Source organism: Mercenaria mercenaria, chromosome 7 (assembly GCF_021730395.1).
Source record: "Mercenaria mercenaria strain notata chromosome 7, MADL_Memer_1, whole genome shotgun sequence".
NCBI classification, from domain to species: domain Eukaryota; kingdom Metazoa; phylum Mollusca; class Bivalvia; order Venerida; family Veneridae; genus Mercenaria; species Mercenaria mercenaria.
In genome coordinates, this window is record NC_069367.1 from 28,484,410 (window position 1) to 28,502,807 (window position 18,398).

Below are 18,398 nucleotides of genomic sequence, written 5' to 3' on the forward strand. Positions count from 1 at the left end.
CAAGAGATATATTTCTTTCTTCTTGTGTTCGGTGGTGATATTTCGGGAATCTCTTTGTTTCCTTCTTCTACTTCCATTAATAGTGGTATTTCATATATGGTATCATTTGTATTTTGATCACACACTTGTCTTTCTGATGTTTCACCTGGAACATTCCTGCATAACACTGACTCATCAACTGAATTAGTATTTGCATTATCATTTTGATTTTTATATTCAGTCAATCTTTTATTGGAGGCGTTTATAATATCACAATCGTACTGATCTGCTTTCGACTGCATTGCAGTTACTGTTCTTAACATCACAGTACTAACGAAATAACGTAAAAATATTACTTATTTTTTTGTGAATAAAACTCTGACCATGCTTTGAATTTCTATCACTTACACTTTGGTACAACCAAACACAGTCTGAAAATAAAACAAAAATATATAAATAAAAATAGCCAACAGTAATCGTAATTTGAATAATTGAAGTAACTTTTATTGATTACCCAACCGTGGATGGTTGGCAATGTCAAAAAATGCAGAGAAGGAAAATATTTTGGCAGAATCAATTTTAGCTCAACTAAGCACTTTTTGTGAACTCCATGTGTCAGTCGTCCACTGCATCGTTCTATGATTTCAACAATTTGACTGTTAACACTCTAAAGGTAATAATTTTAGTTCAAAATCAAAAAGATAATGCAATTATTAATTCAGTTGATGGGTCAGTGTTATGCAGGAATGTTCCAGATGAAACATCAGAAAGACAAGTGTGTGATCAAAATACAAATGATTCCATATATGAAATACCACTATTAATGGAAGTAGAAGAAGGAAACAAAGAGATTCCCGAAATATCACCACCGAACACAAGAAGAAAGAAATATATCTCTTGCTACCGCTGTATGTCTCAGCAGTGTGTTTGTGTAAAAAGCAGTAAGAATGTCAAAGAATTAAAAAGCAAAATGATAATAGGGAAAAGAGATACAAAACATAAGAAATTGCAAAATACAGGATCAGCAGCAAAAGTTTACCAAGAAAAACAATGCAAAAATAGAACAAAGACAAAGTCAGTTGTAGAAAAAGAAGACAAAGAAGAAGATACTCCATGGCAAAGTCGTTATGTTTGTCGTGTTTGTGGCTCCATTTTTAAGGAGAAAGTTCCGTGGATCAATCACATTGAGAGAAAACACTACCATGCGTACAAACTGCAGTGTGACAAGTGTTATTTACCGTTTTCAAACGAGTATGAAACCTCATCACATATTTGTACTTGTGCTAATATTAGGAACCATACTTGTATCTTCTGTAGCGATGAAAAGTCGTTTAGATATAAGACGAACCTGTATTATCATATAATGCAGGAACACGACAGCAAGTTTCCTTTGAGGTGCGAAAAATGTGCGAAACCTTTAGCTTCCAAATTAGAACAAACACAGCATATTGCAACCCATAGTTGCTCTACAATTATGAAAGATGAAACTCGTTTAAAGCAGTTTGCTACTGAACACCAAATGCAGATTCAGTATAAAGAGAACGGAGATGACTCTACCACTGCAACAAAATCTCGTCATTCGAATAAAACTGAAGTCGCGGGAGCAAAAACTACAAATCTACCTCTGTGTGAGTATTGTGGTCGGGTGGTGAAACAGCTGTCAGCACATACAGATGTTTGCTTAAATAACAAATACAAATGTAGTACTAGCGAAATGACACTTAATTCTAAAATGAGTCTAAAGATTCATATTATGCGATTCCATACTTCGAGAAACCTTACGCATGTAATCAGTGTGAGAAAAGATATATCAGTAATGGGTCTTTAAAGTACCATATACGGAGTGCACATGCTTTGGAAAAGAAATATAAATGCAACTTTTGTGTAAAACTATTTGTCCTGAAAGAACAATTGAACAGACATGAAAGGGTTCATTTACAAATTAAGCCATTTGCTTGTGAATGCTGTGGCAGAACTTTTTCAACAAAGTGGAATATGGAGGCACACATGCGACAACATACAGGAGATACGCCGTATAAATGTTCCAGATGTGGCAAAGGCTTTGCCCATAATGTTGTTCGTAAATCCCATGAAGTTAAATGTGATTTAAACCCTTAGATTTATGTATCAATGACAACATTGTTTTACATGGTCTCTTTCAAAGAAGGACCGTGTAAATTTAACCATCTGTAATTTTCATGAGAACATATATCTCTTGACTACTCATTTGAAAATACATATTGCATGCCTCGGTGTTTAAACGAACCATATGCAACATCAGCCTCTATCAGTCTATCAGTACGAGTAGTCTGTTTTGATTATTTAGATATTTTATTGATAAGCTTGCTTTATGACATTGTTTTACTGTACAATGTACTTACAATACTTTCAGATTGATATTTCTTGTTTTGAATGATAATCTAGATAACTGCTGAATGGGTAAAGAATTTCGTTCCTGTGATTTAAAACAATATGATTAAAATGAAAACCTGTAACGTACGAAATGTATTGAAACTCTGTCAAATATGTATATCACCTGTAACTTCTTGCTCGAATAAACAAAGTATATATGAACAGCGTAAACGTCCATGTCCATAGCTTGGTTAAAACACAGGTGTTTGAAGCTCTATCAACGAAATATATATGCAGGTTAGATCTCTTGAAGAGATCATAGATCTCTGAAAGAGATCCTGTACTATTTCATAGTATATTAGGTGGGTGGGATATGGTAATGTAAATACTGATTGATAGAGCTTCAAGCGCCTGTGGTTAAAATTGTGATGCAGTTACACATAAGTGTTTTTATTAGTTGATGGCACAACTTTACAAGTTTAAATCAGTTTCGTATCATCATCACTCAAATCATTTTACACCAGAGTCATAACAGTTTTCTGATATCATTATTTTGTTAATCATTATACCTTTTACTTAGAATTTTAGGTTAAAGTTTTGATGTACTTCCACTCTACCTCTGTTATTAATAAATTGATACAGGGCTGTTCCACTCATTGCACACATCTTATGGCGCAAGGTCTATAACCCTGTCACCAGTATTACATGAATTGTGCTCCCTTGTACTTTGAATTTCAGGAAATTTTTTGATGCACTTTAACTCGTGTCTCTTTTAATTCTAAAAGGGTTTGCTTTTAACCTAAAATGGCTGTTTCACATCAACACCCACTTCATATGACACAAGGTCATTAACTCTCGCACCACTATCTTATTATGCCCTTTATAGCTCGACTATTCGAAGAATAGGGAAGCTATCCTACTCGCCCAGGCTTCAGTGTTAGCGTGAGCGTCACACAAATGTTAAAGTTTGCGTACCACCCCAAATATTTTCAAAGTCCATTGAGATATTGCTTTCATATTTTGCATACTTGTTTACCATCATGACCCCATTCTGTAAACAGGAGCAGACAACTCTATCAAGCATTTTGACTGAATTATGGCCCATTTTCGACTTAGAATATGCTTATTTTAATGTTAAAGTTTGCATACCACCCCAAATATTTTCAAAGTCCATTGAGATATTGCTTTCATATTTTGCATACTTGTTTACCATCATGACCCCAGTCTGTGAAAAGGAGGAGGCAACTCTATCAAGCATTTTGACCGAATTATAGCCCCTTTTCGACTTATGTTTATTGTAATATTAAAGTTTTACTCATAGCTTATATTACACTATCAAGCACAGAATAGTCAAGCGCGCTGTCAACTGACAGCTCTTGTTTCATTCAGAATATGTTAACAGTGATGCTCTTTCAATCCGCTATTACTAACCTGCTTTTGTGCAGTTAAAAAGCAGTTAATCCATATAGCATAACTCTGGCACCATTACTTTATTAATTATGCCTTCTTTTTACTTACAATTTTAAGTTAAAGGTTTGATTCGCGTCTACTTTCTCTCCGCTGTTACTAAGTAGATTTGCTTTAAACTGAATGTAGTTGTTCTAGCCAGTTTTCCTGGATTCTGTGATTTTGACGTTTGACTGTCTCCCAAAACACCCAGAATCATCTGATGACTGCAAACATTCATCGTCTGAAATGGAACAACCGTTCTCCAGTTATTAAATGTAAACCGGTTCCAGTTTCAGAACTTCTGTGACCTTTGTGACCGTCTCAGATTAAATTCTTCTAACACATTTAGGAGTTATCTACTTATTGCAGAGTCCTCGTGTTAAGTCAAATTATTCTAGGACCGGGCTTTCCCTAGTTCATTAATTGCATCCTGTTTATAGACCACGGTGGTGTGGCAATGGCTTAACTTGCAAACTCACAAAACCATAGGGAAAAACAGCATTCTATGGAGCCGAAAATTGACACGGACAAGTTACTAACAACAGACTCTCATCTTTGAACGATGGCGTTAAGCCAAACTGTTCTGAAGTTATATCACGTGTTAAGTCCCAAGATACTGTGACCATGTATGTAGTGAGTCCCTAATAAGTAGGAGTCATAAGTTGATAATGCTTTCACCTGGTGATCACAGGGGGCACAGTAATCACTATCTCTTTGCCTTGATATCTTACCAGAAGCAAAGGAATTGTCCGAGATATTGTTTCTTATGATGTGTACCACAGTTTCTAAAAGCAGACCCATACCAAGTTACTATCTCAAAACTAATGCAAATATTGAATTAAAACTTCACATATCTTTGGGTTTATAAAACTTGGCCATAGCATCAAGTCCTGTAACTCTGACATGTATTTTGCAAGATTATGTCACTTTTTGAACTTTAAACTGCAAGTTACTACCTCCAGAACTAATGCAGATACTGGATTGAAACTGTATATACTTAGGATAATATTCCTGCTTCTGGGACTGTAAACAAGTTGAATAGTCGAGCATTGGCTGTCTTACGGCGAGCTCTTGTTTTTATTATGAAGTCATTTCGATGTTTCTGTATAGCAGATTTCTACTGGATGTAGTTCTGTGGTTTGAAAAGCCGAAGTGGTGGTGTAATGTCATTTATTCGTAAATCATGGAATAAAACCCGTATTCGGCAAACGAGAGCGTAAGTAGAATCACGGATGAATCCCAACCTTTTTGTTAACTTGTAAAACAGGCAATATTTCTATCTTTCTAAACATTAAATACATAAATGAAAATGTTGACCCCTGGAATTAAGTATAAAGGTGACCTTGCCCGTAGGTCTTGCGTGCAACACATTCTCTAGTACTTACCATGCCAAATTTCTATAATGAACTTGTCCATCTTCTAGTTTGGACAGAACCAATAACTGCTAAAAGATGTGCTTACAAAAACAGGTTCTGGCTGAATAGGGAACAGTGCAGATCATGATCAGACTGCATGGATGTGCAGGCTGATCATGATCAACACTTGTCGCAAAGTCAGAATCAGTCATGTCCAGCATGGTAAGGGCTAGTTATGGTAAATGTTTGTTCCAAGGTACTTCAATATCTATCCATCCATACAAAATTTATAGACAAGAAAAAAATGTTCTTAATATGTTGCCTTGACCTTTAAGGCAGGAGTATGGTATGACACACAACAGGTCATCTTGTTGTGGTGGATATTTGTACTTAGTTACTTAATAGAGTGGACAGGAAAAACGACTTTAAATCTCTGACACCCATGTGTGACCTTAAGGGAGCTTCATGGGTCTCGAAAGCGACATGTTTGTTATGGAGAATATTTGTGCCACCTAATTGAAACCCAAGCCTGCAAAATATAGAGGACAAGAATCAAGATCAGACAGCGTGCTCGACTATTCGAAGAATTGATTGAAGAATGGGGTCAAAATATTAACATAGATATTCAGACAAAAGAAAATTGTTCCAGTATTTGTGGATTTCGATAAGACTTGCACTAAATGGCAATGTGTGAACCAATTTAAAAGTCCAAAAAGGGCCATAATTCAGCCAAAATAGTTGTCAGAGTTATGTACTCTTGCCTACAGATGGAAATCATAATGATAAACAAGTAGTAAAAGTTAAAAAAGCTAGATGTCAGATAGTTTTAATAAAACATGGACTTGTATGAAAACAGAACAGATTTCCAAGTCCAAAAAGAGCCGTAATTCAGCCAAAATAGATGATAGAGTTATGTACTCTTTCCTACAGATAGAGACTACATATTATACTGAATAAGTGTTAAAAGTTTCAAAGCCATATGTCAAACACTTTACACAAAATATGAACTGGTATGAAAAACTTAACGAAGATTTCTCAGTAGAAAGGGGCCATAATTTAGCCAAAATCCTTGATGGAGTTATGTACATTCGCCTATAACTGGTCATGGTGATGGTAAACAGGTGTTGAAAGTTTCAAAGCTTTAACTCAAAGATTTTGCCAAAATATGAACTGGTACAAAAAACTTAACCAAGATTTCTAAGTCAAAAAGGGCCATAATTCAGCCAAAATCCTTGATGGAGTTATGTGCTCTTGCCTATAACTGGCCATGGTGATGCTTAACAAGTGTTGAAAGTTTAAAAGCTTTATCTCTAAAGACTTAGCCAAAATATGAACTGGTACGAAAGACTTAACCAAGATTTCTAAATCAAAAGGGGCCATAATTCACCCAAAATTCTTGAAGGAGTTATGTGCTCTTGCCTATAACTGGCCATGGTGATGGTAAATAAGTGTTGAAAGTTTCAAAGATTTCTATGTTGAAAGGGGCCATAATTCAGCCAAAAGCCTTGATGGAGTTATGTACTCTTGCCTATAACTAGACATGGTGATGCTTAACAAGTGTTGAAAGTTTCAAAGCTTTATCTCAAAAGACTTTGCCAAAATGTGAACTGGTACAAAAAACTTAACCAAGATTTCTAAATCCAAAGGGGCCATAATTCAGCCAAAATCCTTGATAGAGTTATGTGCTGTTGCCTATAACTGGCCATGGTGATGGTAAACAAATGTTGAAAGTTTCAAAGCTTTATCTCAAAAGACTGTCAAAAAGTGGACTGGTACGAAAAACTTAACCAAGGTGTGACGCCGACACAGATGCCATGGTGAGTAGGATAGCTCTACTTATTCTTCGAATAGTCGAGCTAAAAATGGCCTTAATTTTTTTTTACCTCTGTGACCTTGATTTTTAAGGTAGTGGTATAGGTCTTGAACATAGCATGTCTTCATGTTTCGGTGATCATTTGTTTGGGGAGGGGGGTCGTCAAAACCACGCCTTCTCATATGACACCATGTCTGTTTTATTCCAATAAGTGGACTAGAGATAAATAAGCTTGAAGCTTTCATCATAACTGTGCCAAAATAAATTAGTATAAACTAAATCCAACACAGCACAAAAAGATACAGGCATTACATGATTTTGTGCACAGACACCTGCACATTCAGACAGGGGGACATAAACATTTGGACCACACATGCATCCGAAATAATCATGGTTTCAAATAAAAATATACGAAGCAATTGCATTTGTATCATTTAATAGTATATATATATATATTTATTTTTAAAACACCTCATACAACATAACATCTACTTTAAACAGTAAAATAACGGAACACAAAATGATGATATGAGCCGTGCCATGAGAAAACCAACAGTGGGTTTGCGACCAGCATGGATCCAGACCAGTCTGGTCAGGATCCATGCTGTTCGCTAACAGTTTCTCCAATTCCAACAGGGTTTAAATGTGAACAGCATGGATCCTGTTGGTTTTCTCATGGCATGGCTCATACATTCCACAGGACAGCAAAACCTTTTTTAATTAAGTCGACATAGTGTTTAAGGTTATGTTTCATAACAAACTTATCAATAATCACTGTATATACAAAATGCCCTTATTCTGATATATACTCATCTTTGTTTTCATGCCAGGAATCATTTCATTTTTGTATCTGGAAGATTTTATTATCCAGTACTAAAAGGTTAAAATCCAATAGTAAAACATTTCACTTAAAACTATAAAAACCACTAAACTTAACACTACTTTGTATGGGCCAGAGACTGTGAAGTGAAATTTTCAGCATTAAGAAACCAAAAAAGAAGTGGCATAGTGACTGACTGCAGTTTCTTAATGAGGGTTTCATTTCAAAGCCTCTATCTAACTGCTTTTTACTAAAAATTTTACTTTACTCTCTTTTTTGTACTATTTAATTAAGTAGAAAGGTGGACTATAAGGTAGGCAAGAAAATTACTGTTGGTATTCTTTATAGCGAGAATAAAAAATCAAATTTCATAAATTCCTTAGGAGCTAAAAATCATTGTTAAAAATTATCCAAAATGTCCCCTTTGCAATGTCAGTTCCAATATGACAATTTAAAAAGTTGAACAAAGATTGCTCCATAAATGATCATTATAATGGTGAATCAAAAATTTGAGAACATGTATATACTACAATGATTTCAGCTTTTCTTTTAATTTGCCAAGAGAAATATTTTATCTGACTTACAAAAAAATACCCGATTGATTTCACTGAATTAATTAATTTCAAAAACCTTGTTAATGTCCTATACTTTATACATGTACACTTTACTAAATAAGACTATTCACTGTCATTATTTAAGCACTTAAAATCCTCATGCTGCATTTCACAGAAATTTAATTTTCAAAATGTATTCAATTACTTTACTGTTACAGTTACACCAAATAATTCACAAAACATCTATTTCAACAAGCCATGAAAATACGAAATGACCGAAGAAAAAAAACTATGTTTGAACCTGAGAAAAATAGCATGCAAGAAAATGATGGCCTTCTGTAGCTAGATATTTTTAAACATGACTGGATGATTTGATTCTCACAGCCTTTCAATTTGTGATAGAAAGGTTTGACGATAAATTGATCCTCGATGATATTTGTGCAAAGACTATGTCAGTTTTCAGTGATTATCCATGACTGATTTTGAAACCATGTTGAGGGACTAGTCAAGTAAGGTAAATGATTTTCATCAGGATGTCGCAATGAAATGCTCAAGCTTACATCAAGTAAACCAAGTTTTATTTTCTGGCATATGGAAGCTTTCAGACATGTGACATTGGAAGAAAATCAACTTTGTATGCTGCCATTAAATTTTCTGAAGAAAAAATGTTTTTCTTAAAAGCCAAGGAAATATTGTTTCAATCTTATTTTGGTTTGTTGGGTCAAAGTAAACCCGACACAAAGAAGGCCATATTGTGCCTTTTTCACCCGTAAATTAATGTTGGAAAAGATCCCAGGATCCAATCAGAACAACAACTTTGTGGAAGCCAGCTGCAAACTTCCTTGCCTGAAAAAATTCTATACTGCAAATACAGTTTTAAACCCACAACACTGAGGGGCCAATGAATTAAAGCGAACCGTCTTAAACACTCTGTCATATTGAAACATTATTTTGGTGAAGGCTTGAAATTCCTGCCGATAATACTGAAGTAACTAATATCCAATTCTCTGTGGAGTTTTGCATTCTCATGTGCTAAAAAATTACAGTTCCATTAAAATATTTTTACAAGAATGACAGAAGTACCAATCTTCTATGGCCATACCTGTTAGTGATCCGGATGCAGCAATTCTAAAGAACCCAAACAAAATTTAAGATAAGAAGAATATAACTAAGGGCATGAAAGAGCTTGAATTATGTGTAACAATTAATAAATGTTGACACTTATGCATTGTAAAGATAATTTCATGCTTAGGGGCAAATAATGTAATGAAACCGGGCAGCAATCTATCGACTCCTTCTACACTTTTTTTTTTAGCATAAATGTTAAAATTGTCTTTACACTTCTAAAGTCTGTCAACTTCACTGATATCAATTCAAACACAGCTTGATATATCTACCAAACTGTATGTACTGTTCCAAATTACATGTATCATGAAAGTGTAATACAATACTTGCAACTACATTGTATAACAGTTTAAGTTAGCAATTTTTTATCAACTAAAAACATTCTACCACTATAAATAGCCTAGTATTGTAAGATAATGAACAGATGTTGAGATTGTTGAATAATGCAGGGATGAATGGCGAAAAATAAAAGGCACAATATTGGGCATCCATCTAAATAATTATATGCATTCTAATTCAGGATGATTTCATGGAAATTAATTTGAACTTTCTACAAAGTTAATTGTTACTGGAGGGTAAGTTTAGGTGAGAGATAACAATTTAATGATATAATCACAAAATATCGCAGTCAATTTCAAGTTACAAAAAGAAATATTAACAAAGATTCTTTTTATTAACAAATTTAAAATTTAATTGTAAGCACTACTTTTTACCTGTATAGCTTGCAAAAAATTTAAAGCTTAAAACTGAATGAAAATAATTTAAGTCTTCTCTAAAGCAAATAACAGTTTAGGATCCCACTTTTCCCAATCAGAGTGTTTAATCACAGGAGTCTGAAATTTTACCAATAACACCATAGAAGTCTATCTTTACAAAAAATACCCCCTATATATATAAAATAAACACCTGGAATGAAACGTCAAAAACCCAGGGTCCCCTAAAAATACGCATGGAACACAGGGTGATCGCAATTTAGCGAGCGTGGTGAAGAAATAACACTAAAATACACCTACCACACTCGACAGTATTCAAATCTGATACACTTTACGAGAGCAATCAGACGTTTTCTGAGGTTTTCCGAGATTTTCAGCTGTCGCCTAAGCCATTCGCTGACGTCACAACAATAACAACAATTACAGCGCCGGGATGAAAATAAGAAAGTAGCAATTCCCGTACTGTCTTACCTTCAAATTACATAACAGACATTTTCATATTACTCTACTCATATAAAAAAAGTCATTGTTCACCAAGTATCAAATTTTACTACTGAAATTCAGATATTCTGCTGCATCGAAAAAATGGATTATCCCAAGAGTAATCTCCCTTTACGGGTTTTCCCAATCAAATTTTGTAAATTATCTTTTTATTGCAAAAAGAATCTGGGGATATTATAGACTGATGTAAACATATAAATATTCTAATACTTAATTACTCAATGTACAAATTTTAAGGGATAAAATAAGTATTTTATCTTTATCTCGGCGCTGTAATTGTTTTTGCTGTGACATCAGCGAATGGCTTCGGCGACAGCTGAAAATCTCAGAAAATGTTTGATTACTCTTGAAAAGTGTATCAGATTTGAATACTGTTGAGTGCGGTAAGTGTATTTTATTGTTATTTCTTCACTACGGTCGCTAAATTGCGATCACCCTGTGTTCCGTGCGTATTTTCAGGGGACCCTGGGTTTTTGACGTTTCATTCCTGGTGTTTATTTTATATATATAGGGGGTATTTTTTGTAAAGATAGACTTCTATGGTGTTATTGATAGAATTTCAGACTCCTGTGGTTTAATCCAAACCCACTTTTCCAAATCAGAGTGTTTAATCCAAACCCACTTTTCCAAATCGGTGTTTAATCCAAAACCAGTCTAGCCACCTGAAGAACATTTCATCTATAAAAATTTCATTTTTTTTTTTGTCAAAAAATAACTTTTGGTATGACAATAACTATTTACTGCAGAAGAATTTTTTTTGTAATTTGTTAACAGTAATTTCAATTTCTTTCTTAATGAAACAATGTAGCAACTGAATTAAATAAATGCATTTAATATACAAATGTTTGCAAAGAAATGAATTTTTGTTTGGTCCTTCTACAAATCAAGCGGTGTATTTGCCGGATGTTATGAAAAAAATTCATCTCAAATGAAATGCTGTTCATCCCAAACATTAATTAGAAGAAAAAAATGACAATCTCATATAGAAAAGTCTTCTATGGATGATGAACACAGACATAATACTGCATATACAATGTGCAAAAACTGTCCTTGAAAATGCGCGACCCAGTGTGTTTCTAAATTTCCTCATGCATACATTATGTGTTATATGTGGTGTGTAATGCCACTCTCAACAGAATTCTAGTCTAGTGATTTATCATGGTTGGTAAGGTGTTACAGATCATATGATTCGAAGCATCATTTTTTTATTAGAATTTAGCATATGCAAATATATGACTTCTGGCAATATAACTAGCAAAGAAGCATTTGATAACCCTAAGAAATGCTGGATGATGATGAATGAGTGCAGACATCGCTTGTTTCCATCTGGGATTTACAAGAAAACTTTACTCAGCCTGGGAGTCAAGTCACATCCCATGCTGACATATTTAACAGGCTTGACATCTCATTGAAACTCAAAGACTTACTGTACCCTGTAATACCGAGACCTTATGTAAAACCAAAGGATTAATATCTTTTCAAACTGTGCACTTCAATGACAACAGGCAATTTCCTTGAGATAACATATATTTTTGTCTGCTATCTTATCTTTTTTTGGCCATCCACCTAGCTCATACAACCACACAGATTTCAATACCAAATAGTCCAAGTTGTAATCATATACAGAGAAAACAGAAACCAACATCAACTGTATGCTGATCAATATTTTGGGTTCATTAACTCAAGTAGAGAAAGTTTGAACACGTACTAGGGTTTCCGCATATCAAGGACAATATACAGCTTATCAAGGACAGTAAATCAAGGACAGTAATCAAGGACAGTATACATCATATCAAGGACAGTACACTTTTAGACTTACACAGACTAATCTCTACACTATAAATGACTGAGGCAACAACTTCTCCTTAAATGACTCAAGACTATAAATGGAAAGCATGTTCAATTATTTTCACACCACTTTTACGACTACTGAAACACACAAAATGTCTAAAAAATGTGTAAATTTGATTACATAGATTGTTCCTATACATAGGTATAAAACTGATAGCAATATAAACCTAAAATTGATGCTGACTAATTTTTAACAGTACAGTCCCTAAATAGGCAGTAACAGATCAGTTATACTTATTGACAAATGGGATGTTAATCACAGTCAAATTTATCAACTCAAACATGCATCAAGTTTATCCCAATAGCATATTTATGAACTAGTGTCTTGAGTAACTATTCAATCAAGTACTCTATGAAAATACTAATCAAGCATATTTTGTGAGAATATGCATCAAGTATATCCCAATAGCATATTTATGAAGTAGTGTCTGAATAACTTTTCAATCAAGTATGCACTATGAAAATACTAATCAAGCATATTTTTTGAGAATATAAATCAAGCATATTCTGATTTAAAATAGTATGTACTATCTGAGAGAAACCCTGGCAGGAATTTATAACTCTTTTTATCAGGCAATATCCAATGGCAGACATTAACAAACTTTAGGGATGGGAACTATCATAAAAGTTGAATCGCAGTATATAACAATATGGTAACTCCGTATCATTCTAAGTATAATGCTTCAAACAAACTCCAAAGTGCTAGGTTTACAGTCTACCTAGCTGCTAGAACAGCACCAAAGCTTGGAATACTAAATGAAATTGAAGTATAAGAATATCAAACATACATGAAAAAAATGACAATGGACACATCTGTTGCATAACCTATCATGACAGAACAAGAGTAAACTACAATAATATATGCTAACATACCAGTATATCCAAATAACTGAGAAATGCATCTGCCATATCAATCGTAAGTCACAGTTTTACTCAAATGATTATTATATAGATGTAGCAAAACAAACTTTTATTCAGATGTTCTTACCATTAATTGCCAAATCTTCAAATTAATATGCTTTTCTTCCAGCTGCCATTTTGCAGAAAACATCGGTAAATGTAGCGGGGTCTATTTTTAGTGCCCTTCCCAAGGTACATCGTTTTACATCACAAAATATGTTACAAATACACATCTACAAATTAATGGGTTAACATCTACACAGTGACATATTCAAAGCAACACCTTCCTGTAATACTATCTTTGATGTCCTACAATGGACTGAATATATCTGTTAAAAGTTGAAGAATGGTGTTTAGTTATTGCTTTGTGTGATATTGCATGCTTTTATACTAGATTTTTGGCTCACAGACAGTACAAATGAAAACACTCACAGGAGATTTGAACAGAAGTATAAACAGTTATAAACATCTCTAACGTTACATTGAGTGGAATCGTATAATCTTTACAATATACTGATTGTACTTACAAACAAGATTTTTTTGTTTGAAGGAATGTTTTTGTAGCATTCCTGTTTCTTTTTACAACTCTTCTCTCTTAAATCACAATATAAACATGAAACTTTATCCAAGTTGTCCATTTGTGGACAGGGTTGAAAAATATCGATTCGTTTATTTTCATCGAGTCTGGATGAACACAAATGATTGATAATAAAGGATAAAAATAACAGCAGTTAGTAAAATGGTTATATGGATAATAACAGGTAATAACTAGAGATTGTTACGCATAAAAAGTTGAGTTAGGACATAAAACATCTAATATAAAACATCTATACATCTACAAACTTTTACAATAACGACAGTCACATATATTTCAACACCAGGAAAGTGATATACATCTATAAAAACATCTAGCCACTTATAAAAATTAAACACTCTAACTTTACTGATTTATTAATAACATTTTGTCCAGCGATAAAAACTTGGACTGATTGTTTTTTTTTGCTTTGCAACAAAAAATAATTTTCTTCCAAGAAGGTACAAGGAACCAACATAATTAATTCTGTTTTTTGTAAACCATTGGATTTTATTTTAACATTGGCTTTATAACAACTACGGTACTTGGAGCAAGGTACAAAACAAACTCCAATTCCAGGAGCTTCCCCGTTTCTTCCAGGAGCTTCGGTTTCTTAAGCATGCTAGGTGTAAAGCAACTACTGTTATACATAGAACTTTTATCTCAATGTAGAGGAATGAGATTCCTGGTTTTGTAGTTGAACAATGTTAGCATTAGAACACAGTGTCCACTCTCCCGCAAACGATGTACCATATTCTATGTTTAAACTGGTAGTTCATATCCTTTCTTACACACAATAGGAAGTTGGGTTAAAACAAAATGCAGGACACCTCAACTCTTACCATGCAATGCTTTGCCTTCATTTTCTTTTCTAAAATTTTAAAATCGTGATGTACAACAGCAACCAAAAACAAAACAGTTACTCCGGGTAGTTCTGCATGTTCGGATCAAAATTGTTATCTACAAGGAAGACTTAGATCAAATCCTGACTTTTCAGAACTTCAGATTACACTTAGAAAAGATGGCCAACAAAAAAGACAGTGTCCTGTGCCTAAATCCTTGTTAGACTGAGAAGTAAAATTAAGACATCAAACAAGTTTTAATAATCGAAGTCTACTGGTTAATCCAAATTTAAATGACACTTACGCACACAGAAAAAATTCTACAATGTAGATTTTAACGAAACTTTCACAGCTGTAAACTAAAGAAGTGTAAATTAAACGATAAAAATAATGTAAGCCTATGTCCTATTTTTGAGATATCTCCTCATGATTCAAGATATCTGCAAGTTTCTACTGAATATTGGGACATTGTTTGAAATTATTTCATGTTTCAACATTTTTGCCATCATATTCCATTTTTAAACTGATAGTAATACTGCAAATTTCACAAATTTATGCACATGTTGACATTTATTCCTAGGATGATCTTCACTTCCATATGCTGGGCTTTATTCTGTTTTATCTGAATACTGTTACCTCGTAACTTCGGATTTATCAAACATGCAGAACTAACCAAATACTTTCTCAGCAAACAACAACCCTATTCCTTTAGATAAACAAATATCCATTATTTAAAACAAGGTTTCAGAACTCAACTTGGATAAAGGATTTCATGCTAAAACATACAGTTATCTACTAATTAACAAAGCAAACAATTTTTTTACTGGCTATTTAAAACAGGTCATATAACAACTTGTTACTGACATAATTAAACTGTTAACTAATAACGTACTCCGCTTTTTTAACTTTCCTAGTCAAATAAGAATTAACAAGAATGATATCAACATTTTATAATGAATGCATCCTGAAAATGCTTCACAGAATTAAATATAACGTCAAAGTGGGGCCAACTGCACTTAAAAATCTGACAAAAAATTTCAAACGACATTTCATGCCGATGTCAAATACTAAGTTCTGCTTGAACTGGATGGATACTGCTGGAGCAGTTGAGTACATAAGGTACAGATGTAGTTGTTATATGGTATAGTCCAAAAATAGGGGCATAACTCGGACAGGAAAGTACGGACAATGTGCGTATGTTCACTTCATGTTTACAATATATACCATATCTTATTTGAATTCAATGATAACTGTAGGAGTTGAGTACTAAAGGTACAGAGGTAGTTTCAATATGGCTTAGTCCGAAACTGGTCCCAAAACTCCCCCAAAACCAGTAAAGGGACATAAAATTCCTGAAAGCATTCACATGTCCACTTCATGCTGATGACATATACCAAATTTCATTTGAATTTGATGGAAACTGTTGGAGGAGTTGAGTACACAAGGTTTAGGTGTAGTTACTAATAAGGCTTAGTCCAAAAAGGAGCAAAATTCAAACATGTAGTCCCAATAAAATGTGCAGCTGATGACGTTATCAAGTTTCATTTGAATCGGATAAAAACTGTAGGATGGGTTGCGTAAACAAGAAAGTGTGACAGACAGACTGTCCAACTAATGGACAGACAGTTGAAACACCATATGCCTCCCAGGTCTTCGACGACGGGGGCATAAAAATTATAAAAACAAAGTTAAATTCAATAAAATTCAATCCTCAAGTAAACCCCAAACTAAACATTCAGAAATATATTCTCTATTAAACCACTACTATCCCACTCATAATGTGATATTTATTCATGAAGCATGATGTTATCTTCTATTTATAGTAACAGGTGATCATGTGATATTCCATGTGCACATCATGTGATCTTGCATGAGAGACTGCCTTGGTCAGGGACTGTACGCATCTATCGTCATGCGTGCGAGTTCTGCTTGTGACATATATAATCACTATAGCTACAAGTAATTTTTTCACTACGATAACGAGTCAGTCGTATACTACGTCTGATCTCATTGCTTAAGGGTCCTTTATAGCCCCCTTTCCTGAGTAAAGAGTCAATGGTTTGTATGCGATCCCATCCTGAAATGAGAAAATAAGGTTTTACCATCTAAAAATTGTTTTATTCAACTAAGTTTCTAAATGGACTGGTCTATTTTTCAGTTTGGGAAGTACCACTTGTTATTTAAAGGGGTGTTCACTGCAAATTTACTGACTGAACAGCAAACAGTGCAGACCAAGATCAGCAAGAATGTGCAGGCTAGTCTTGGTCTGCACTTGTCAGACAGAATCTCTTGCCTACAGCAGGCTAATAGTTTATAAATCAAGATTACGAAAAATACTGTCAGATATGATATCTGTGGATGGCTGAATTTCATTGATTAAGTGGTAAAGTCAATCAATAAAATTATATCCTAATGAACAAACTGTGCAACAGAAGTCCTATTCATCGTATCATTTAAATGAAAAATCTACAAATTCATGTCCCAACGAAATAACTATTTTTATCAAAAACCACAAAACGTGCTTTAAAGTTACACATGTCAATCAAGGCCTTTTATATTTGCACACTGTATATATCTATTTCCTAGACAAAGAGCAACCACATTTCTAAGTAACTCATACACGTGTGATTATTAACCTTTTGGACACATTTAAAGTACATCCTCCTATACTTCACTGACTTGTGGTTAAGTTACAAGTTACAGAGTGAATCTGCAGAAAAGACCTTATTTGTTTTGAGTGTGCACTTCCTGTTTTCGATTGAATGGAAACTCTTTATTTATTCTTTTCAACTGTAAATTGCCACATCTACATAATACATAATCAAGTTTTCTTGTGGTAAATGATATAAGTTTGTGCTACAGTTCCGACCACTCTCACAATTCGTATACAAATGTATTCAGAAATAGAGAAGATCAATGCATTCTGTAAATTTTGTTTTATTGTGTTTAAAACCATTTTTCTACTGTGTTTCAGTAATGTAACAGCAATGTCAACCTAGCCAGTGTCCCTTGAATCTTTACTAATACTGACTTATTCTCCACAAGTAACTGACAACTTCCACTACAGAATCAGAGGTGGAAAACAAATGATTTCTGACTTACTGTCTTTTGTCAAATTATCACAAATAACAAATACTAAGTCCAGTAACTGAAGTTTTGACATTTTTATTCATAATCTTATACTTTATCTATTTCACTAAAATGGTTGCGAGCATTTTAAAAAGTACCACAGTACTTGACCCATTTATTCAAAGTAAGTCTATTTATTTTACTGGGTTTAACATTGCACCGACACAATTATAGGTCATATGGTGACTTTCCAGCTTTGATGGTGGAGGAAGACCCCAGGTGCCCCTCCGTGCATTCTTTCATCTTGATAGGGCACCTGGGTAGAACCACCGACTTTCAGTAAGCCAGCTGGATGACTTCCTCACATGAAAAATTCAATGCCCCGAGTGAGGCTTGAACCCACATCAGTGAGGGGCAAGTGATTTGAAATCAGCAACTTTAACCACTCAGCCATGGAGGCCCCTCAAAGTATGTCTAAGCTTCATTGAAAATACCGGTATA

At 34.1% G+C, this 18,398-nt stretch overlaps 2 protein-coding genes across 3 annotated transcripts in view; one reads left to right on the forward strand and one right to left on the reverse strand.

Moving 5' to 3' along the window:
* The first annotated feature begins 802 nt into the window (after positions 1–802).
* LOC123555957 (zinc finger protein 711-like) lies at positions 803–1,807 on the forward strand. Its single transcript, XM_045346545.2, has one exon. The coding sequence runs from the start codon at positions 803–805 to the stop codon at positions 1,805–1,807; it is 1,005 nt and encodes a 334-aa protein (XP_045202480.2).
* Positions 1,808–11,169: 9,362 nt separating this feature from the next.
* LOC123554497 (nuclear protein AMMECR1-like) overlaps positions 11,170–18,398 on the reverse strand; it is a 29,689-nt gene continuing 22,460 nt past the window's right edge. The window contains exon 5 of one of the 2 annotated variants that reach the window (XM_045344698.2): positions 11,170–16,905. In XM_045344698.2, the coding sequence (XP_045200633.1) occupies positions 16,739–16,905 (167 nt within the window). In that variant the 3' untranslated portion in view covers positions 11,170–16,738. The remainder of the gene's footprint in view (positions 16,906–18,398) is intronic. The other variant, XR_006687048.2, reaches the window with a different exon arrangement.